Source organism: Tamandua tetradactyla, chromosome 2 (genome assembly GCF_023851605.1).
Source record: "Tamandua tetradactyla isolate mTamTet1 chromosome 2, mTamTet1.pri, whole genome shotgun sequence".
Taxonomy (NCBI): domain Eukaryota; kingdom Metazoa; phylum Chordata; class Mammalia; order Pilosa; family Myrmecophagidae; genus Tamandua; species Tamandua tetradactyla.
The window spans coordinates 97329596-97354372 of record NC_135328.1 but is presented as its reverse complement, the minus strand read 5'-3'; the positions used below and the strand labels follow the sequence as shown (position 1 = coordinate 97354372).

Here is a 24777-nt window from a genome sequence, read left to right as displayed (position 1 = left end):
GTTCGCACCTCCTCCAAGGAGCATGCACTGCTGGGCGTCTGACCTGGGGAGCCTAGCTCCCTCCGTGCAGTTTGCTCCTGCAGCCAGCCTCGGCACCTCATAGAGCACGGGGGTCACGCCGTTCCCGGGACGCTCTGCACCTCTCAGCGAGCTTGCAGCGGCCCTTCAGCACCGTCCTAGAGGCTTGCAGCCTGTGCAGCTTGCACGCAGCAGGAGCCCAGCGGCGGGCGATGGGGGTCGGTGGGCGTGGCCGCGCTCCTTCCCCCTCTCCCTTGCCCTGGTAGTCCCAGGAATGTTCTGAAAAGTATCTAAGAGTTCTGCGCCGCGGCGCGCGCGCCAAAAGTTAAAAAAAAAAGGGCACAACCCCCCACCACTCTGCGCACGGCGTGTCCCGACTTCGCCACTTGAGCTGCACCTTCGGCTGCAGCGCACACGCCTCCCGCGCCTCCTCCTTGGGAGCCTCGCCTCTCTTGCAGGCGTCTCCGGGTTGGAGAGTCCTTGCTCATCTCGGGGCACCATGCCCAATGACGACGCATTCAACAAGCCCTCGGCGCCGTCCGAGGCCCCGCACACTCCCGGGGCGCCGCCGCAGGGCAAGGCCGGGGGCTTCGGGAAAGCGGCCGGGGCGCTGCTGGGGACCGCCGCGGGTGCGGGAGCCGGGGGCAGCGGCGGCGGCTCCGGCTCGGGGGCGTCGGGCCTGGGCTCGGCGACCAAGAAGTCCCCGAGGCTGCCCAAGTGCGCGCGCTGCAGGAACCACGGCTACGCGTCGCCGCTCAAGGGCCACAAGCGCTTCTGCATGTGGCGGGACTGCCAGTGCAAGAAGTGCAACCTGATCGCCGAGAGGCAGCGCGTGATGGCCGCGCAGGTGAGTGTGGACGTCGGGGGAACCCGGGTTAGGTCGCGAATTTGGGGGATAAAATCCACCCTTGCCTGAACGGCGCCACGCGGAGTCGGTTATCCGGAGGGACGCGGCGGTGTCCGCCGACGGTCGCGGCGCGCTGGCTGGGTCTCAGATTCCACCCGTCGAGCGCAGAGTTAGTTGCGGGGTTCGCCCGTTCGGGGCTTCTGGGGATCCCTGACCTCGCGTCCCACCAGAAGTTCGCTCCACTCGGGAGCCCTGAGCTTGTAAACGAGCTGATAGTTGGGGGATTTGCTGGCTTGGGGGTTTCCGAGATCTCGGACCCCGTCGGTCGCGCAGAGAGTTGGGGGGTTCATACTCGGGATCTCCCATGCAACCCCCTAAGGGAGAGTTGCGGTGCGTGGGGTGGGGACTCGCTTCCTCAGGGGTCCCCGGGATCTCCGACTCCGTCCGCCGAGCGGAGAGCTGCGTTGCGGGGTTCGCGTCGCGGGTATCCCAGACCCCGCCCCCAGCAGAGTTGCGGGGTTCAGGAGCTGAAAGTGCTTACGGGGGGGCATTTCGAGGGTCCCCGCGCAGTTTCGGTTAGTCCCCTGCTGCTTATACGGGGGAACATGTTGGGAAGTTTTGTGTTCTTTTCTTTTCTGGAAAATTCCATGTAATGGACGCCAACGTGGCGTTGGCCTTCCTGTTTTCTTGGCGCACTTTTCGTGTTCGTCTCCGGTAGATCGAGGCTGCGTTCCTCAGCCATTTTGAGCACGATGGGAATTTTATTTCGTTTTTCTTTTAAAGAAAACTATCTCAACTCAGGTTACTCTCTTGTAAATTTTAAAGCAGCACTTATTTTTTAAAAATATGCGCAGGAAAAAAAATATGCTCCGGTTTGAGGTTGTGACTCTCGTTCTTGGTTTAAAAAAAAAAAAAAAAACGCTCCCTAAGCAGGCTAGTAATTCAGCCTCTTAACGCAAAGTTAACCTCTTTGGTACACTAAGAGGACTTTTAAAAGAGAATAAATACATTCTTTCCAGCTAAAGCTTGTTTCATCTTCTTAAAACAGGTTATTTAAAGTGAAAAGATACCAAGGAAATGTTCACTAACCATATGCTACTTTTGATTAAGAAGATGTAAATATCCTCCATTGAAAATGTTTTTAGATAAGAACCGAGACTACAAAGCCTTATAAAGATGATGCACTTTTTGTGTACATCGGGTCTTAGAAAATGTGTTTTAAACCAGATGCATTTAGCTTTCACAGATTGCAAGTGAAGGCATGAAAATAAAGGTGGTTTCCTTAGTTTCCCCATAGGTGTTTAGCTTAATTTATAATGGATGGGAAGAATATTCTGGGTGTAAGATTAAAATATCTCACTATGAGCTGACTGGAAAGAAAAGAGAGAGACATTTAAATTATGTTTATAGGTAGAAAAATCCTGAATTTTGAGTCTTTGGTTTAAATATTTGGTGTGGAGAATATGCTCTAGGGGAGAGTTTTCCTTAAAATGTAGTAGAAATATTTATTGTTGTGGAGGCACTGATTTTGAATAAGCTTTATTAATAGGGAAACTAATTTTTTTAATGACTGCTAAGTTAAATGCAAAAGCACCTCAGGATTCATTTAAAAATGTGAAATTATCAGTATTTTCCACACTAGAAGGCTTGTTCTGTGGTAGATGAATCCTTAAAAATTCAAATAACAGCAATTTGGGGGCGTTCTCAAATAGTTTGCAAATGATTTTAGAGATAATAATCGTTATTTTTAATCAATTGTCTCCTCCCAGCTTAAATACGGTGTCCTAAAGAAGAAAACCCTGAGAACTTTGTGAAAGTGTCCTTGGTTTATGCTATAGATAAATACCCTCTGCACTTTGCGTGTGCATAGGATTAGTGTAAATCAGAATGTAAGTATGCATTGACATACTTCAGTATTTAAGTTAATTTACATATTATTATTTCTGACAAAATCCTTAATAATCTGTCTGTTAGCCTCTTGGTTAGTAATAGAAAATCCAAGATTTAAGTTTAATTATTTAACCTTAAATGAGTGATTAAGTTTAGTTGTTTTTCTCTAAGTTGAGGGCTCTTTTTGTTAGGAGTAAAATTTCTTCTGAATTAATTAGTTTTCTACATTTGGAGAACATTTTTCCTATAACAAAATATAAATGGTAGTTGTGTTTCTGATTTGCCATTTCAGTTTCAAAGTTTGGCTTATATTTGAGCCTCTGAGGCACAGACACTTGCCTTAAAATTTCATTGTTACCAATAGTTAATTTCACCAGAAAGTCTCTTTTTTTGTTGTTGGATGAAGTAAGCAAAAATACCTTTTTTTTTCCTTGTAAGCATCTCTTTCTGACTTTTAACAATGTTATTTAAAAGAAGATCAATGAAGAGTTTCTGAGGTGGGTTAGATCCTTTTCAGCCCTCAGTGGGAACTCCCCTTGCATCCTGCCTGAAATATCACACACCCAAATCTTCTCCCCTTCTCTCACTCCAGCCTCTCTACCCTCCAGGGCTTTTCTCCCAATGGAAGATTCCAGAACTCTTTCCCCATTACTTCCCCACGCCCTCCCTCCATGCTAGGGAAGCAGGGCTCTGAGGTTTCCTAAGTACCCCCTGCCTTTCCTGAGCTCCTTGTTCTGGATTGTTCTGTCCTTTCTTCCTCACCTGTCTTAAGTCCTACTCATCCTATGATCATGGTGGGGTTCAGATACCACCTCTCTAGCTGAGTCTTATGTGTCAATTACACCACTGTCTCTGAATGTCTTCTGTAAGATTGGCTTGCACCACTTTTGCACTGTTTATCACATTTTGCCTTGTATTGTACGTTCATGTTTGCTTGTGTCCTGTTTCTTATTTTAGACAGAAAGAGTACCTTGTTTAAAATTAATTTACATATTATTATTATTTCTGACAAAATCGTTAATAATCTGTCTGTTAGCCTCTTGGTTAGTAATAGAAAATCCAAGATTTAAGTTTAATTATTTAACCTTAAATGAGTGATTAAGTTTAGTTGTTTTTCTCTAAGTTGAGGGCTCCTTTTGTTAGGAGTAAAATTTCTTCTGAATTAATTCGTTTTCTACATTTGGAGAACAATTTTCCTCCAATGAGGTAAATGAATCCTACCATATCTTACTGTTCCCAGTACAGGGCCTTTTACTTATTTGTAGGACGAAGGAATGAGTGGCCCCATTCTCCTTCCCTCCTAATCCATTAGTGCTTCTGACTTTTTCTACTCTAAGTATTGCACTCCTCTTCTTGTTTGACTCTACAGTTTTTCCTGATCTTCCCTGGCCAGGCTTATTTCCTGTTATTCCACACGCCCATTTGTTTAACACTTTTTTTTCGAACACCTACTATGAGCCAGAATTTGTTCTAAACCATTTCTCAGCTTTGGTAGCACATCGTAGTCACCTGAGTAGCTTTCAAAGGAGATTAGTGATACCCATACCTCACCCCTGGAGTTAGTGAATCATTGCATCTGGGGAAGAATGGGGTTCCTGTGTTTTTGGTGAAGCTGCACAAGCAATTCTAAAGGGCTGGAGGGTGACCTGCTGCCCTGTGCTTCCAGGTGGCCCTGAGAAGGCAGCAGGCCCAGGAGGAGGAGCTGGGCATCAGCCACCCCATCCCACTGCCCAGTGCGGCCGAGCTGCTGGTCAAGAGAGAGAACAACGGCAGCAACCCTTGTCTGATGACGGAGAGCAGCAGCTCCTCGCAGCCACCGCCAGCCAGCACCCCCACCACTGCAGCTTCAGGTAACCTGGGGCCTGCGGGGCACGGCAGGGGTGGACAGGAGGAGGGAAGAGCAACGGTTGCGGTGACAAAAGCGGTCTCAGGACCACCCTAAGCCACTCAGAGCTCAGAGTAGGAAAGAGTGGAATCCCAGGGCCAGACCTTACATAGGGGAGTAACTCCTCTCATTTTCACAAGCAACTTCTGAGGTAGCAATTATTATCCCCATTTTAGAGGTAAGGAGATCAAAGTAAATAGTAAAGAAATTGCCATCAAATAAAATTTGGCTGAGCTGGGATTCAGTACAGGCTGGTGTGGTCCCAAAACCCATGATTTTTCCATTTCACTTGCCTGTGAAGAGAGGCTGTGGGGCGAATGGCATTTTGCTTTGAAAAGTAAATATCTGTGATTGTTTAGGGGTTGAGGTTTAATCCTCAGAAGGAATTTAGGTCCAGAGGACAAATAGGAACAATGTTAGGGGCACACGGGGCTGTAGCCACTTGTCTTCAGGAGAAGGAAGTACAGGGACAGGCCGGTGATAGATAAATGCCAATGCTGGGTCTTTTGTCAGGCACTGGAGGTTGGACTCAGGGTGTTGCCTGCTGTCCTGCAGTTCACCTTGGTGGAAGGGATGTGGTTCAACGTCAGAATTTGATGGGAGGCTCCAAGATAGAGAGCTTTAGAGAAGGATGTCGGGCTAGCTGGAGTTCAGAATGACAAAGAAGTTCTTGCAGGATATTTCAGGGTGGTGATAGGGAAAGTTACAAACCGAAGCAGCAAGAGAGCGAAATAGAAGGTTCAGGGTCAAGGAGGTTGTGACCAGATTCCCTGTCTTTGCCTCTGGAACTGATAGACCGTGAAGTCATTCTGGGGTCTGGACACTCAAAGGGAGTGTTGAAGCCAGTGATGTGTCTGGGCTCATTTGCTCAGGCTGGTGGGAGGCATGGCTCCGGGAGACTTTGCCGTCCAGAAGAAGATGGGATGTGATCTGCTAGGCGCCTCGTCTCTGGGACACAGTCATACAGCCTCATTACAGGACTTAAACTTCTTGACTTGGGATCGATAATAACTCCAGGGACTGAGTGAGGAAGAGGAAAACAGAAATACCAGTAGAAGGAAAATAGATAATATGGAGAGTGAGAAAGGGAGAAAGAGGAAGGAAGGAAGGGAGGGAGACAGACTAAAGAGAGACCTGAAGCTTTTATGAAGCAAATGGAGTCCAGCTACTAGAGAGCTTGATACTACCAAATATGTAGCTAATTTAAAATTTTTAGAGACCAGAATTTATTTAAAATTATTTTTAACTTTATGCAGGTAAATGGTACACGTTTATAGGATGCTAAGGAATATTCAGTGAAAGCTCATTATTCCTCCAGCACCAGCCTGCAGCTCTCTGTGTATGTCATTCCGGGATTGTTTGCTGCATATTGAAACTTATGTGGACTGTCCTTTTCTTTCTTTACCCTTTTTTTTCTTTCCGTATATATGTAAACTTAATGGGAGCGTACTATTCCCACTCACGTGCAGTTAGCTTTTTTCCCTTTCATTTAATAGAGCTTGGAGATCTTTTCACATCACCATATAGAAATGTTATCGTTGTGATGGCCTGGTGTTCCGTTATATAGATGTGGAAGGCCAGGGTTCCAAATCTTTTAGTGAGAGGAGAAAGTCATAGGAATTGTCGTAGAATAGTAGAATTACAGCCTTCTGGCTCACATAGGTGGCAAGTCACTAGCTTTCTCCTTTCTAATACCTAATGTGTAATGTTTCCTAGGCCAGTAGCTTGGTGAAATTTAATTGATTTCTATGCCCTTGAAGTCTCTTAGTTATCTCCTTTTGCCTCCTGAAAGAAGAGTGAGCAATGCCCAAGAATTACTGCTTGATTATTAACTACATTCTAAGGACTCTGTGAAGGAAATTGAATTTACCAAGCTGTTGTTTCATCTAATGGAAAACGGGCTGCTCTGAATAGTATAGTGTTTGTTAGGAGAAAGTCTCTACGGTCCTGAGTCATTGACCAAACTTCCTTGAATAATGGGTGTAAAAAATTTTTGTTATTTTCACCTATGATTGTGGTTATTACTGGGAAAGAAACGTCTTGTTGAAAGAGCACTCTATTCATAGCTTTTTCTGATATTACCAGGATCAGATGTTAACAGGGGCACCATTGATTAGCAAATACTTTCTTCCCAACTATTTTTGGAGCACCCAGGAAAAAATAAATAGATGAGCTTTTTTTTTTGGCTGTTACACAAACTAAGCAATTTCAGCATTTTCTTTGTGTTTTTATTTTTTGGATTTTAGCATAAACTTTTAAACAAATTTCAAAGATTATCAACAGTCTTTTAAAAAAGTCGCCTAGGTATTCTTTTTCTTTGTAGATTTGGACCCTTCTTTGCTTTTGTTTTAAATTTTATTGTGGTAACTTGTATGACATAAAATTTGCCATTTTAACAGCTTTTTAATGTATAGTTCAGTGGCATTAATTACGTATACCACGCTCTGTTGCCACCACTACCATCTATTTCCAAAAACTTTTTCATCACTCCAGCCAGTAACTCTGTGGGCCACCCCCCTTTTTTAAATTGTGAAATATAAATACAAAAAGCAATGAATTTTGAAGTACATTTTAACAAGTAGTTATTGAACAGATTTCAACATTTGGTAAGGGTTACAGTTCCACAATTTCAGGTTTTTGCTTCTAGTTGCTCCAAGATACAGAATATTAAAAAGAAATATCGATATAATGATTCAGCAGTCATACTCATTTATTAAACCCTATCTTCTCTGTTCTAACTCCTCTTTCTCATTTGAGTCTTTTCCTAATCTTTGGGAATATTTGGGTTATATGTTGGGCCCCTTTTTGTTTTATTTTATGTTTTGCTTTTCCTTCGGCCTCGTGTTACAGCCAGTGAAATGTTGTTTTACTCAGTACTTATGCTGATATCTGCATAGCTCCTTGCCTCTACTTTTTTTTTTTTTTTTTTTTTTAGTCCAGAAACTGTCAGATGAAGGGTTGCATTGTAGATCATTTGGTTCTGCGTATGTCTTTGTCAGTAAGGACCTGAATGTTATCTCTCTGGGACCCTCCCTTTGGAAGCAGCCTGGGCTTCCATGCACGCTCACATGCACACTCCCCCAGAGCAGAGCACCTCCTGCCTTCTCAGACCTGAGGACTCAGACTGGGTCTTGCCCATGGCCCCGTTTTACTCACCTGCTGTTGGAAGGGTCAGCCCTGTCCGTGCCTAGTAACAGAGAGGCGCCTCCTTCACTTCTCTTCCTCTGCAGTAATTCCGCTTCAGCATGCAGCCAAAACACACATCAGTAGGGAACACATTTTATTGTGTATCTTTGAAGTGCTTAAAAAGCTTCACAGACATGGAAAATGGTCCTTTGATAATGGTTTCTTGTCCACATGCAGTTTTTCCTGGTAAGAAATGTGGGTGATGAAAATTTAGCAGTTGAAGAGATTGAGTTATTTAAATTTAAGAATGTCGTTTCAGTTTTACTTTCGCAGTTTTCAAGTATTGTATGTAAAGATGCACTTCATTTAAATGAACAACCAAAACATTATATCCAAACTGGATTGGGAGTTTATTTTAAAGGATTCTGGCCATTTCTGTGAGACGAGCACCATTTGATTTACAGAGCTCTCAACTTAAAGTAGAATAGTAAATTCTGTAGATGCTTGGTTTAAAAAGCTTCTAAATCAGGGTGGGCCATGGTGGCTCAGCAGGCAGAGTTCTTGCCTGCCATGCTGGAGAGCTAGGTTCGAATCCTGATTCCTGCCCATGCCAAAAAAAGAACTTTTGGATCAAAGCAGTCACAAATTTTATTTTCCAAGCCAAAGAAATTTCCAGGATATCCAAAAAAGCAACCCCCCCTAAATTGATGCAACATTTGGAGGCTTGAATGAAAGAAAACGCTTAAGATTAATGAGACTGATGGTTTTGATAGCTTGTTTTATTATTATTATTATTATTGATAGCTTGTTTTTTTTAAGAAAATAATGCCTCAGTTTTATTTTTTTCAAGGGCACTTTTTGCTTACCTGTCAAATACAGCACTTGAATTGGTTTGATAGAAATTCTCTGGATGGTATTTCAGTAAAGCAGTTACACAGGAGGTGGCCTCCTAGTCTACCTTTGTCTAGAAAGGAAATTTAGAAAATAATTAGTTACAAAAAGGTAAATACAGAGTTTAAAACCACAAATTCATTTTATAACAGCGTCTGTTAAACACATGGAGAACATTTTACAGTTATTATCTAGTTTACATTTATGCATCTCTTGTGAAAATGGGATCCTTAAAGGCAGGGTTTGTATTTTGTTCAACATTTTGTTCATCTGGTGCCCAGCACAGTAATTGGCTTTCTAGTGAAGACTCAGGATCTTTGCTGAATTAACGAATAGTAAGATTATCTTTGAAGAAGAGTTTTAAAACTCTAAATTAGTGAACAGAACCCACTTGCACAAATCGGAGCGTGAGATCATTGATGTTCAATGTGCAGTTTTGTTTCATGATGTTTAACATATTTATCTGGATTTTTTTAAATGGTAAAAATTCTAACTTAATTTTTACGTTCGGTTATATAATTCACGTACCATACAATTCAGCCATTTAAAGTTTACACTTCACTGCTTTCTAGTTAATTCACAGGGCTTTACAACTATCACCAGATTCTGATTTTAGAACATTTTTGTTGCCTCCTGAAAGAAATCCTGTGCCCCTTAGCAGCTGTTCCTCATGTCCCCTGTCCCCAACCCTAGGCAACTGTTAATCTACTTTCCATCTCTATGGATTTTCTATTCAGGACATTACTTATAAATGGGATCATATAATATGTGACATTTTGCGTTTGGCTTTTTTCACTTGGTATAATGTTTTCAAGGTTCATATGTTAATATTTCATTTCTTTTTATGATCAAACAACATTCCAATTATGGATATGCCGCATTTTGTTTATCCATTCCTTGGTGGATGGACATTTGGGTTGTCTCCACTTTGGGGCTGTGATGAATAAAATGTTGCTGTGAAAATTCATGTACAGGGCGGGCCGCGGTGGCTCAGCGGGCAAGAGTGCTTGCCTGCCATGCCGGAGGACCCCGGTTCGATTCCCGGCCCCAGCCCATGTAAAAAACAAACAAACAAACAAAATATAATAAAATAAGAAAATGTTTAAAGATGTTTCCCTTTCTTCCTCCCTTCCTTCCTTCTATCCTTCCTTCCTTCTCTCTGTCTTTAAAAAAAAAAAAAAAAAAAAAAAAAATTCATGTACAGGCTTTTGTGTGGACATGTAGTCATTTCTCTTGGGTACAGACATTGGAGTGGAATTTCTGGGTTTCATGGCAACTCTATGTTTAGCATTTTGTGGAACTGACAAACTGTTTTCCAAAGCAGCTACATCAGTTTACATTCTCACCAGCCATGTATGAGGGCTCCAGAAACTTCAAACTTAAGATTTTTTAATTTTAAAGGTGAGATACCACCATTCTGGCAAACACAGTAGAGACAGAACTAACTTGAAAGTCTCTTTGATGACCAGGTCCTAAGGGATTCTCTAGGGTTTGCATTTTACTATCACTAGAAATAGGTTGATATTTAGTCTTTTAAACATTTCCTTACTTTCCTCATAATCACGTACAGTTTGTAGTGAAAGGAACAGTGTTTGGAGAAGTAGACCATTTCGTAGAGGGATTTGGGGATGGGCTTGCTTTCTTGTAGCCGTATTATCGGCTGATAGAAATACTGGTCTCCGTTAGGAAAGGCTGAAGCAATTTTTCAAACCTCAGGTGACATGAGTTTCTTCAAAACGAGGAATACAAAACCATTGCTCTGAAAAGTTGGCAACAGTATTTTTTATCTTTGAATTTCTGAAAAATGGAAGATCGCTGTTACTCTAATGGGGAAAGCAAAAGAGAAAGCCTGAGAGTTGGTGAGAATGGACAGTTGTCCTTCAGGTAAACATTGGAAGGAAGGTCATTCACAAAGACTGCCTTGAGATTTACTGTCACAGCTGATCACAATGTTGGAAAGCCATGGATGGTGGTGCTGGGTGTTGTCGTCGTGTGATGTGGCCATGCACGTGCTGCCTTGGGGGATCTTTTAGAATGTCAAGAAGCTCTCCATTGTCTTCGTTTTTATCTGTCTGCTCGACAGCAGGCCCCTGTAGTCCTTCAACCATGTATTCTTGTTTATCTGCTGATTTCTGGATAACTTTTTCTTTTTCCCCAAGGTTTAGTTTTAATTTTTTTCCCCTATCGTCTTGTTGACCATCTTCTTAGCCACATACAGCTCTTTGGGTCCTGGGGACATCTTTCTGTCCCATCTGTTGTTTTACTAACTACTTTTGACTGGGGGCAGCCTTTTCTGCAGCCCAGCTCCTTTCAAAGCTTTGTGGTGTTTGCAATCCCCTGTAGATTCACTTGAGATGAGATGAGTCCTTTTCTTTCTTGCAGCAGCCTTTCTTTTCTCTCTTCCTCCTCTCCTTTCCAGCTCCCAAATCTTTTACTTTAACACTGACTTTTCTTTTCGTTTTATACACTGGGTTTAATCTTTGCCTCTGGGGTGATAGGGACTCTGACATCTCTTAAGGCACTGAAGTTCATAGGAAGTGGGGGGAAGCAGGGAAATGTAAACTAACACCTTATACAGGATGCTATACATGCCATACCTCTGCCATATGACCCAGGCTCTGAGCCTGGGGAGTGCTCTTGGTTGTATCATGTAGCAAAGAAGTGCCCCCTACCCCCCACTCCCGTGGCTCTAGCTGCTCTCTTATTGGTTTTTGACTTTTCACAGCTCCCTTTAAGGGTTGTTATTAGCAAGTGTACAAATGCAGATCTGAATTTCTGCTTCAGCCTGAAGATGTCTTCTCAACCTATACAAAATTTCAACGCGATAACCTTTTTAATTCCCCTGAGAAAAGTCCCATAAATATTGATCACTGTTGCAGAATCAGATTACATTTCAAACCCAATTTACCCTCGTCTCATGTCTGTAGGCAGACCTCACAGTTGCAATCTTGTCTTCTTGTACAATACCAGCAAACATACTTTTCAAAAAAAATACATTAGGTTCCTAAAGCCTGCTTGTTTTTTATAAAAGCGTATCAATTAAGTGGTTCAGTGGTAGAATGCTTGCCTTCCATGTGGAAGACCCAGGTTTGATTCTCAGATCATGCACCCCCTGTGCCCCCCCCAAAAAAAGTATCGGGTAAATATTATAGTAATAGCAGATTTTTTTATGTTTATTGGCAGTGAGAATTCTTAGATTTTGCCCAGTCATCCGTTATCAGTTCAATACCGTGTATACCAATAGATGACTTTTAATATTGATTTCAGCACGTGTAAAACTATTCCCTTATTTTTTTGTGCCACCCTTCACTCTGGTTCTGAGTTTTAAGAGGTTATCTAAAATACAGAAGATGTATTAATTTAGTGAAGCAGATTGGATTCATTAAACACTGATAAATGTTTGCCAGAATGAACTGAATTCATCTTTGCTGCTGAGTCTGCTGTCTGAACAAGATTTCCTCTTCTCTTCTTTCTTCCTTCCCTTTCTTCCTTTTATTTTTCATGCACGCATTCATTTATTCACAAACTTCTCTTGACTGCATGGGGCCAGACCCTGTTGTATGCCCAGAGGTACCGCAGTATATAAAACACCTTTGTCCCATGGGTGTTGTGGTTCTAGGGGGGAGACGGTGGTAAACAAGGACACTGATAAATAAGCAAGATATTGTCAGGAAGTGTACGTGCTATGGAGGAAGACCACAGAGGTTGGTGGGTGCTGTCTGCAGGGATGGTGACTGTTGTAGGTGGGGGTGGTCAGGTTAGGAAGGCCTGTCTGAGGAGGTTAAACTGGAGCCAGTCCTGAATGATAATAAGCCATTCCCGTGGAGATCTGGGGAGGACCAGCAAGGGGAGAATGAGCTTAGAGAAGAAAGGCAGCCGGTATGCTGGATGCCTGGGAGCCAGGGGGAGACGGCGGTGGGGGCTGCGTCACGCAGGGCCTTGTGGGCCATGGGAAGCTTTGGGACTCTATTGGGAGTGTGATGGGAAGTCCTCGGAGTGCCGAGCAGTGAATGGCGCGATCGGATTGACTTTCCTACAAGATCTCTCTACTCTTGTGTGGAGTGCAGTTGGAAGGGACACGAGTGGAGTGGGGTGGGGGTCGATTAGAAGGCTGTGCAGTTGCCCACGCCAAGGAGAGAGCTGCTTGCACAGGGTTAGCGGTAGTAGCGACGGAAGGAAGTGGTTGGACACGGAGTTTGTTGTAGAGATAAATTTATGGATGGTACTGGTAGATATTGTCAGTGGCACTCCATCCAGAGAGCAGCTTCCACAGCGTTGCCAGAGCTAGGCTGTTCTTAGGATTTGTCAGTCCAACAGGTGAAGAAGTCGTATGCCCATGTGGTAGGCGGAATAGCAGCCCCCCGCCCCAAATGTCTACCTTCTCATCCCTGGAACCTGTGAAGATGTTCTCTTATATGGCAGAAGGGCCTTTGCAGATGTGATTAAATCAAGGATATTGAAATGGGGAGAATATCCTGGATTTTCCAGGTGGGCTCAGAGTAATCATGCGAATCCCTAAAAACTTTGGAGAACCTTTCTAGGCTCAGAGATGTCCTGATGGAAGAAGAGGCTGGAGAAATTTGAATCATGAGAAGGAACTGACCTGCTGTTGCTGGCTTTGAGGATGGAGGGAGGGGGTCACAGGCCAAAGAATGCATATGACTTCTACAAATGGAAAAGCCTTCAGTTGACAGCCAGTGAGGAATTCAGTCCTATAATCACAAGGAATTGAATACTGCAAACAACTTGAATAAGAGCAAGGAAATGGATTTTTCCCTGGAGCCTTCAGAAAGGAACTTGGTCCGACTAACACCTTGATTTTATCCTGGTGAGACCCATGGCAGACTTGTGACCCACAGAATATATATTTGTGCTGTTTTGAGCCACTAAGTTTGTGGCAACTTATTATGCAGCAGTACATAACTGATACAGACAGTATATTTTATAATCTACTTTTTCCTTAAAAAGTGAGGTTGAATATCATTTCTTAAATTTAGGGGCTGTGTGCATTTCTTTTTCTCTGGACCATCTGTGATGTTCTTTGTCCATTTCTCTATTTGTTTTCCCCTCCAATATCTAGGAGTTCCTGATTTATTATGGAGTTTAGCCCTTTGTCTGTGATAGGAGTTGCACCCCCCCCCCCCCACACATACTTGATATTTCAAGCAGTGGAACTCAATGAGATGCACGGGAGACAGACTACAGGGAAGAGGTGTCCGAGGACTGAGCCCTGGGCATCACACTCTTTAGAGGCCAAGCAGAGGAGCAGAAGGTGGCAGCTCTTCCAGGTCCCCATTAGCAGATCCCCTTTGTTAGGCCAAGTGGAAATGGCCGAGGAACATCTAAAACCTTTGTGTTCTTTGTATTCTTCCAGCTTTTATTTCAGTTCCGTTTTAGCCATGAGCAGCTTTCAGGTTCAGTGAAAGGCACTGGTAATTAAATCATCTCACAGTCCTGCCCAGTATCACGGTCTAGACATTTCAATATCACTCTTCTGAAAACTGGGGTTTACTGTCTGTCAGATATTCAGATCCTAGAGACTAATCTTATTATAAATATTATCTGTTTGTATGGAATTCGGATACACTTTACCCTTCAGGTATTTCCAAGTAATTTGCTTTCACTGATGTGGAAGGTGTTCAGGTCAGCCTTTCCCTGGTGAGCAGTTGAATATCAGTAGTTATTTCTCCACGCCAGTGCCAGGTTTGTCCCTGAGAGAATGGCATATGGTGGTAGAAACCTGAGACAGCTGAGACAGAAGGAACATATTTAGAAACCACCAGGGCATATGCCTCTCACATTAAGAAGCGTGGGAGTGCGGGAATCAGCCCAGATCTGTTAGGGTGCAAGGGATGTTGTAGCATTTCAGACACTCTGACGTCACTGTCAAGAAGACATGAGAAGAAGCTGAACTCCTCTGTCTCAGTGCTGTCCACTGCTAAGGGGGTCTGCTGGTGTCTAAGGCAGTCTTTTTTGCGTATTTATTTTAAGAACTTTTTATTTTTAAAAACACTGTTAAATCTGTTTCTAATAAAATCAGGTATTCTATTAGAAAGCGCTAGGGAAATCTCAAAGACACGGTTCTGCTCAGGTACTGATCCAGAAGGCAGTGGATGGGCAAGGATGAATAAGCAGAAGCGAGGCGCGTTGCCCGCCGTCTCTCCCTGGCACGCTGGGCACGCGGTCTGAGACTGCCACAGCCGGTCGTCCAGCCCCATGGGCAGCCCCCGGCCATCCTCCCTCCTACCTCTTCGAATCCCGTTCACCCACTTGATGAGGGAGCTGCCGATTGCCCTTATCACTCTCTCCCTCGTTTTTTATCTGGGAGATGGAGTTATGAGTTATAGGAGAAAAGGAGTGAGAAGCACATCAAAGAATGTTTTGTGTGGCTTTTGAATAAGGGGCCTTATTGGCTTGCGGTTGTTAGTTTTGAGTGTGCTGCTTCCAGCATGAAGCACCTGGGGTTTGTTTTTCTCAAAAAAAGATGTAGATAAAACTAGAGAATCCAGGGGAAGGGCAACAAAAATGATGTAAGACTTGGAGAGAAGGATAATAACAGTCTATGAATATTTGAAAGGTAATATAAAAGAGGGAGACGGATTATTTACAGCATCCGAGAGGAGTTTGACAGTGAACAAAAGAAGCTTGCATCTAGGAGCAGGGAAAATTGGGTAGTGCTGCAAAAAGCAAAGCTTAATAAGGGTGATTAAGCAAAGAAATGTAATTCTCACGTTAGGCTGTGTTTCCAGGAGGTGGAATGGCAGGAATAGACTATTGTCGAGTCGAAGACCCAAGCAGGACTGGGACTAGCCGTCCCCTAATTTCTCTTGGGTAAAGGTGACAGAACCGGCAGTGCTTAATCTTTGTCTCCTAAATTTGTCATTTGTTTGCTTCCCAAGTGTTTTGAATTATGCCCTCAGAGGCGGTGATAATAATTACAATCCCGATTTTACTGAGTATCTGCTTCACGCCAGGGAGTGCCGTAGCTGCTTTTAAATTTATATTCTCATTTTGTCTTTATAGCAACCCTCTAAAACGGGAACTCTTTTCTCCATTTTACTTCTAAGGAAATTGAGGTTCAATAATTAGCTCAAGATCACACATGTGCTGGGTGGTGGGGTTCAGATTCAAAGCCAGGTCTCTGACTGCCCGCCCACGGCAGTGCTCATGGCACGGTCATCACCATCACGATAGTCGTAATTTGGGGTTCAGTGGGAAGCCAGGTCAGCAGCTCAGGTAAACAGTCTGTACCCGGGTACAGGGGTAAGTAAAATAGTTGATTTCCCATCACTCCCTTCCCATTCCATCCCTTCCCAGTCTTTGCCCAGTATAAATAAGGGCTATGTTTTAAATTTTATTACATTTTATCATTCCGTAAATTCAGTTATGCCCTTAGTCGTCCTTGTAGTTATACAGAGATCTGTACACTCTCATTTTGGAAAGAAAAATTTTATAAGGTCAGCATCATCCTTGGCCTTACTTGGTTGTTGTAATGGGGATCCCTTTGTGGTATTCTGTACATCCCTTGGCTTTTTGGATCTGATACTGAATAGTGTCCACTGTATTAACGGTCACTAAAAAACAGAACAGAATGCACACAATTAACTTACTCAGCATAAAGGTGTCTGGGTTTTATATGTCATTGCAAAAGGTTATGAAACATGGGATCAGAAGACCTAGGTTTAAATCGGTCCCTAGCTACTGCCATATCCCTTTGTGTGTCAGGGGCCCCTCTAAGTCATAGCCACCTCCTTTCTGCAGGAGCAGAGTAGTTCCTGTCTGTGAAGCCTCCTGCGGTTATTATAGATGGTACAATGATAAATGTAAATGGTTGTATATAATTGAAAAATACTATATAAATGAAACATAACATTGAAGTTAAAAGTTAGCATTGTTTGAATTAGCTCTTTTTGTAGTGCAGCTCCTTTTGGTAAAAATCTGGGAGAATCTGTTTGACACCTTTAAGGGAGCTGGCATTATTCACAGAGCAGTGCCACATTTTCATTAGGGGCAAACCAGAAAGGGCCCAGTGAGTGACACTCTGCTAAGGCCATGACTTTTGTCTCTTTTTCCCCTTTCACTTTGTCAGCCTGTAGGTGCAGACTGGGCTGGATTCCCTAGTCAGTCAGTGGCTGATGGTATAGAAACCCGAAAGTGGCACGAGGCAGTGGCATTTGCCATTTACACTTCTCACATTGCCAGCCCTGTTGGCTGTTTTGCTCAGGACTTGCCTTCCCTCTGGAGCTGTGTGCCTTTTTAAAATAAAGAGCTTTTTGATGTCTGTCCCCATGCTGTGGCTTCTAGTCATGGGCTCTAGTGAATTCCTCTCTAAACTCATCCCTAGATTACTTTTCTGTAAACTGTAATGATTTTCCTCTGGCCATATTTCTCCCAAGGTCTCCTATCTCAGTTACTTGTAAGGCTACTCCTACCCTCTCTTGTTCTCTTTGATCTTTTATAATTGGCTTAAAACTCTTCATATTTAATCTGCAGTGACTTTGTTTCTCCTCCCTAATTTTGCTTTTTCAGTCCCTGAAAATTTAATAATCTGTTTCTTATTATTTTCTTAATTTCTCTGAAGGGGTCATATTTTTTGCCTCACTGTTTAGTCTTTCCTCCTTGCCTACCCGTTTGTTTTATTTTAGCCATTAATACAGACCTGCATTACGTTTGCATTTTAGATTGTAATAAACAAAGTCCTGCATGTTCTCTGGATTTGGTGGACTTGAGAGGTACCCATTCGGCTGAACCTGAAGGCGCCTGCAAATGCCTATGGGGATGTGATAAATGCCCTTCTTACTTTGGTGATAAATGCCCGAGCCCCACCTCCCCACCCCACCCCTGCCCCCAGCTGGTGCTCTGTTAGTATTTGTTGAATGAATTAATTTGTTGAGTTTTTGGAAGATTATCCTCATGAAGATCTTTCCGAGGCAAATTATCATGACTTTGCTCAACTTGTAAGAAAGGATAGCTCGGTCAGCTATCCTGTGGGTGATTTTTTGGTGACTCCCTCCTGTGACAGCAGCCAGACTCGTCTTTTCCCTGAGTTCAGCTCCTCAGCACTGAAATGCTTTAAGCAATAGCAGGCTCTTTGCTGATAGCAGGGCAAGCTCATGACTGCTTTCCTGGACGCTGTCTGGCCCAGGAGTGAAAAAGAAGCCAAGGCTCTGCCTGTTGTGTTGTTGAGGCTCAGGACTCTATCTTTTTTTTTTTTTTAACTTTTTTTTAAATTTTTTTATGTATAATATAACATATACAAAGCAAAGAAAGAAAAAAGCAGTAGTCTTCACAGCACTCTTCAACAAGTAGTTACAGATCTCAGAGTTTGTCATGGGCTACCATACCTTCCTCCCAGATTTTTCCTTCTAGCTGCTTCAGAATATAGGAGGCTGAAAGGAATAAAATATTTTTTTTATCATAGCAATCGACTTTTCTTTTTTTGTGTGTGAAAAATAGCATATATACAAAAAAGCAATAAATTCCAAAGCACAGCACCACAATTAGTTGTAGAACAGATTTCAGAGTTTGGCATGGGTTACAATAACAGAATTGTAGATTTTTACTTCTAGCTGTTCTAAGATACTGGAGACTAAAAGAAATATCAATTTAATGATTCAGCATTCATATTCATTTGTTAAATCCTGTCTTCTCTGTATAGCTCCACCATCACCTTTCATCTTTCTGTCCCTCTCTTTAGGGGTATTTGGGCTATGGCCATTCTGCCTTTTTCACGTTGGAAGGTGCTGTCAATAGTATGGGGTAGGGAAATGGAACTATCTGATGTTCTGGAGAGGCTGGGCCCTCTAGGTTTCAGGACTTAGCTGGTCCAGGGACCTATCTGGAGGTTGTAGGTTTCTGGAAAGTTACCCTAATGCATAGAACCTTTGTAGAATTTTATGTATTGCCCTAGGTATTCTTTAGGATTTGCTGGAACGGTTTTGGTTGGGGTTTGGCCAGGACCCTACCTTTATCATCTTCTTTGACATTCTGTAAAAAGTTTTTTAAACTGGGCTTCATGGTTGGCTTCAGGAATTTCCTAAACTCTTGAATTTGCCTTTCTCCTGAGGTGCCTCAACATTTTCACTTCATTCTTCAAAGGATCTGTCACCGAAGAAATATTAAGAACTGCTGCTTTAAGTTTGAACCAATCCTGAAAAACACCAAGTTTCTCATATTTCTATACTTCCTTTGTCTTTCTGTTCATTTGTTTGCCTTTTCTCACTGATTTCTGAGTAAACATAAGGCTGAGATTCTTTTTTAGGCACTTTTTAAATAACAGCTTTATTGCAGAATAATTTACATGCAATAAAATTCATTCTTTTAATGAATGAATTGAATTGAATGAATTATTTTAATGGTTTTTAGTATATTCAGAATTGTACAGCCATCACCATTGTTTAATTCCAAAATGTTTTCATCATCCCCAAAAGAAACCCAAACCCCCTTAGCCATCACTCCCTATTCTCTGCTGTCTCCATCCTCTGACAACCATTAATCTACTTTCTGTCTCTGTAGATTTGCCTATTCTGGACATTTCATATAAATGGAATCATAAAATTTGTAGCCTTTTGTGTCTGGCTTCTTTCACTTACATAATGTTTTTGAGGTTCATCCATGTTATGCATGTGTCAGTACTTTGTTCCCTTTTATTATTGAATAATATTCCCTTGTACGAATATACCTCATTTTGATTATATCTTTATCAGTGATGAACATTTGAATTACTTCCACTTTTTGGTTATTGTAAGTAAAGCTGCTATGAGCATTTGTTTACAGTTTTTGTGAGAATGTATGTTCATTCTTTTGGATATATGTATACACACACACACACACACACACACACCTAGAAATAGAATTACTAGGTCATATGGTTCCTCTGTGTTTAACATTTTGAGGCTCTGCCAGAGTATTGTTCATAGCGGCTGCACTGTTTTACATTCGCACCAGCTGTGTATGAGGCTTCCAGTCCTTCCTCTTCCTCACCAACCCTTGTCGTTTGGCTGTCTTTTTAATTATAGCCATTGTAGTGGATGTGAAGTGGTATCTTATTGTGGTTTGATTTGCATTTCCCTAAAAACTAATGACATTGAGCATCTTTTCATATGCTTATTGGTCATTTGCTTATCTCCTTTGAAAAAATGTTATTCAGATCCTTTGCCCATATTTTATTGGGTTGTTTGTCTTTTTATTAAGTTATGCTACTTTTTAAAAAATTGCCGTAATATTTAAAAAACAGGATTTCCCTTCTTAACCGTTCTTGAGTAGTACATTTAGGTGGAAGCAGTTACGGTCACAGTGCTGTGCCATCGCCACCATCTGTTACCAAGACTTTCTCATGACCCCAGACAGAGACTCGGTATCCATCTCCTAGTGCCTTGCCCTGCCCCTCGTAACCTCTATAATCACTCTGTCTCTATTGATTTGCATATTTTCGATGTTTTATGTGAGTGGAATCATACAGTATTTGTCCTTTTGTATCTGCCTTATTTCATTCAATATAATACTTTCAAGGTTCATCCATGTTGTAACTTCTGTGAGAAATTCATTGTTTTTATGGCTGAATAGTATTCCATTGTATGTAAATACCACATTTTGTTTCTCCATTCAACTGTGAATGGACACTTGGATTGTTTCCACTTTTTGGCTATTGTTGATCTGTTCTGCCATGAACATTGCTGTACAAAAATATCTGTTTGAGGCTCTGTTTTTAGTTCTTTTGGGCATCTACCTAGAAGTGAGGTTGCTGGTCATATGGTAACTCTGTGCTTAACCTTCTGAGGAACTGCCAAATCGTTCTCCACAGCCGCCGCACCATTTCACATACCCACTAACAATGTAGAAGGGTCCTAACTTCTCTACATCCTTGCCAGCACTTGTTTTCTGTTACACTGACTTTTTTTTTTTGCATGCTGTATTATGAGGTCACATTTCATTATTTTTCCGTGTGAATATCCCCCGTTTATTGTAGCACCATTTGTTGAATTTTTGTTTGGTGGTTTGGTTTGCTTGTTTGTATTTTGGGAAGAGCATGGACTGGGAATCGAATACGTTGGCTTTTAAATGCAATTATTCTCTATACCATGCAGTGTCCTTATGTATGGCTAGGTCTTGCGAGATGAGGGAGCAGTCTCATCGTGCTCTGAGCTGTGCACTTTAATATATGCTAACTCGATTAGACAAACTGAGCAAGCAAGATGAAGGAAGGGAAGCCCAGTCTCTGGGCAGTGGAAACCATGGAAAAGGTAAAGTGACGGGCAACGGGAAGGTGTTGCTGAAGGGGAGAACGGCCTTCTCATGCCCTGCGCATTACCCCATTAGGGAGAATGAGGCTAGTGATGGCCTAGAGGTAGAGAATAGTCAGTGCGCAGATGTAGAAGTGAGAAAAGAAAGAACAGGAGAACAAAGTTAGTGTTTCCCACAAAAAGCAATTATTACCAGAAAAGAAATATTATAGGAAATGGGCATTTTTAACCTTGAGGTGGAAAATACCTAAAAATTTTCAAGGAATAAAGCTATTCTTACAAACATGGTGACTATGTTTTCGGATTTCCCTAAAATTAAATGGGGAAACAAGTTTAAAATGCAGCCCTCCTGGGACCTTTGTTGTTGCTCAGATGTGGCCTCAGTCTCTCTAAGCCCAACTCTGCAAATGAAATCATTGCCCTACCCCCTACGTGGGACATGACATCCAGGGGTGAGAGTCTCCCTGGCAGTGTGAGAGAGGACTCCCAGGGATGAATCCAGACCCGGCACCATGGGATCAACAATTATATCCTGACCAAAAGGAGGAAAAAAGTGTAATTAATAAGGGATCAGTGACAGAGAGAGTTCATACAGAGTTGAGGGGCTACTCTGGAGGTTGCTCTTATGCAGGCTTCAGGTAGTCCTTGCTACCTATCATAACCTGCCAACCCCCAACCAGGACCATTCCAGCCAATCCTAAAGAACACCTAGGGCAATATATAAGATGCTACAAGGGTTCCAGGCACTTAGAGTAACTTGCCAGAAACCTACAACCTCCAGATGGGTCCCTGGGCCAGATAAGTCCTGACACCTAACCCAGCTTCTCCAGAACATCATAGTTCCATCTCCCTACCCCATATTAGTGACAGACCCTTCCAATATCAAAAATTTAGAATTGCCGTAGCCCAAACAATCCCAGAGAGAGGTATGGAAAGATCAAAGGTGATGGTGGAATTATACATAGAAGATAGGATTTAACAAATGAATATGAATGCCAAATCATTAAATTATCTCTTTTAGTCTCCAGTATTTTAGAGCAGCTAGAAGTAAAAACCTAAAATTGTGAAATTGTAACCTATGTCAAAGTCTGAAACGTTCTTCAGCTAATTGCGATGCTGTGCTTTGAAATGTATAGCTTTTTTGTATATAAGTTATTGTTCACAAAAAAAGAAGTAAAAAAAAAGTTGGTTGTGATGATAAAAAAGTATTTAAACCCTCTAGCCTCCTATATTCTGAAGCAGCTAGAAGGAAAGATATGAGGGGATAGTGTGGTTTCCCATGACAAACTCTGGGATTTGTCCTGTTTGCTTTTCTAGAGTGCTTTGAAAACTATTGCTTTTTTATTTCTTTGCTTTGTATATATGTTATACTGTACAATAAAAAAAGTTTAAAAAAAATGCAGCCCTCCCGGTGAGAGTTTAAAATTGGCATGGTGCTCTTCCACTTTTGAATAAATTCTCCTCCTCACTTGAGTATTTGGTATTATCTGAAGGTAATGAAGGAATAGGTAAACTGAATAAATTTTGGAGTTGTTTCTCCCCACCACCCCTAAATCTTGAGACTCTGTAAGTTTTCATTAGTGGATGGAAATACCAGAATTATTTGAGTAGTTCTCAGAAAGAACTGCAACCTATATCTAATCTTTATATGGTTTAGATATAGTACATTGGATCCATTTTTGTATCCAGATCTAGTTCTTGTTTGGCTTTTAGTGCTGTTTTCATTGGCTTTTATTTATATATTTAAAAAAATTTTAAATAATATTTTTTATTACGATCAAACTTTAAGAGACTATACATAGTCTGAATATACACAGAGAGTGTGTGAGATACACATAAGCCTAAATACACATCTGATCATACCGAATAGGTATTGTTGTTACAATATCGATAGCAACTTTGCATAAACTCCCTGTTCCTAACGACCAAAAGAGCCGTGGTATCTAAAAGGAATTTGGAACAAATAGGCATCCCTTTTCCCCAGTCTTGATGTGTTGATTTCATGAGCGAAATTTCAGCACACATCCTTCTTGTAAATGCAAAAGCCACGTTTGGAAAGCCTGACTAGCTTTCTGTCTCCATCTCCTGAGATTTCTCATAACCCTTTTAAAATTTTTTTTAACTTTTATTTATAGCCCATTTGTTATTTATTTTTTTGTATGCAGTACGGCGGGGGTCACATTTCATTCTTTTTTTCATGTGAGTATCCCGTTATTGCAGCACGATTTGTTGATTTTTTTGTTTGTTTTTTCTTTGTTTGCTTATTTGTTTTGTTTTTGGGAAGGGCATTATAGCCTTTTATTTTTATAACCCTTTTTTAAATTTAAAAAAAAAGCCCTTAATCTCAAAACTTGCCTGTGAGTATGTACTTTTGTTGTTGTAGTTCAAATAGTGACCCTTGCCTCATTGGTGATATTTTTTAAAAGAGAACTTTATTCCCTTACTGTACAAACCAGTATTGTTTCTGTAATGGAATAAACCTTGAGAACCCAGGTCAGGTTAGTGGTTGACGCAGTTACGGATGATACCAGGTGCTGCCCACAGGCTTTGCTGACTCCTTTGCCAGAGGCAGGGCTCCTTTATGCAGAGCCCGCGGGCTGCCGATTATGCTCTCCTCCAGCTGTGCCCCCGCTCTGCTGCCCCACAGAGATTTTCTTGGGCTCTGGATCTGCTTTGAATACTACTAAACTGTTCTTGATGCTGGTGACCTCTTTGTAAAGTAGAATTTCTATGGAAGGACATTAGGTTTCCAGTGATCCAGATGTACAGAATCTATATAAGCAGGTCTCTAGTTGAGGAAAATAAGTATAGACTTGATGCAGATGTGACTATACTTAGGAAAGTGTTACCCAGTTGCATAAATCCTGTACTGCTTTTTTCTAGTTGCCATAATAACAATTCGGAAGACAGGCTCCAATTGGCTCTTGATAATGATTTCTGCAAGTTGGCTTGATTATGTGTCTGTCTGTCTGTCTCCATATGACCAAGTTGCTAGAGCCCTCAAGACTTTGGAACTGTTGGGCAATAGCTGTTTCTGTCACTTTCAAATGGAAAATAAAAAAAGATGGGAGACACTGTCACATTTGAAGTTTCCCTTGGGTGCATCTGATTGGCAGAGCTTAGGTCTCGTGCCTGGACCCTCACTGCGAGGAGACTGGGAATGGAGTTCAGGCCCCTATACTGGGGAGTAGGGAACTGTCACAGATATGACATCTTTGCCTGTATGCTTCTATCCCTGTGGTTAGTGATAAAATGGAGCAGTTAGCTATAAGGATATGATTGAGGGTAGGGAGCCTGATCATCCTCTGTGGTACGGAGTGGCTTGCGTATGCACCTGAGAGCAGCAGCACAAAGCCATTAGGTTGGCAGAAGCAGCTGATAAACTGGGCTGCAGTTGCAAAATGCAGAGCTCAACCAGAACCCAGAGTTGGTGAGCTGCTTCAGGGGTGTGCAGAAGAGACACAGGCAGGGGCTTTGAGCCAGTGTAATGTGCTCTCGGGCCGCATCACCTCCTGCCATGCCTGATATTTCCCAGGGGAAAGTTAAGGCGCTTACCATCACAGTTCTCTTGCTGTGGAGTTTGAGATCTCTCTTGACGCCTACATTTGACACACCTCCAAGTCAGTTCTTAAACAGTTAGTAGTCACTTTTATTGTTTTCCTAGAAACCTTTAGTGTTCTTTCCTTGCCAGTAGTACCAAGTGTCTTGTAACTTACAGTGTTCACTGGCCACATCTGTATGGTTTCTTTTACCCTTACCTACAAGGCATGGTGTAGACATGTGAGGCCACAGACCTGGAGCTTCAGGTGTATTCCACTGAAGCCACATGGGTATCCTGGACTCATCACTAACTTCTCTGAAAGTCGGAGCAATGATAA

At 42.2% G+C, this 24777-nt stretch overlaps 1 protein-coding gene across 1 annotated transcript in view; it reads left to right on the top strand.

The window, feature by feature from the left end:
- The first annotated feature begins 360 nt into the window (after positions 1-360).
- DMRT1 (doublesex and mab-3 related transcription factor 1) overlaps positions 361-24777 on the top strand; it is a 116218-nt gene continuing 91801 nt past the window's right edge. Inside the window, exons 1-2 of the mRNA XM_077148322.1 lie at positions 361-865; positions 4422-4605. Coding sequence (XP_077004437.1) covers positions 518-865; positions 4422-4605 — 532 coding nt within the window. The 5' untranslated portion in view covers positions 361-517. The remainder of the gene's footprint in view (positions 866-4421; positions 4606-24777) is intronic.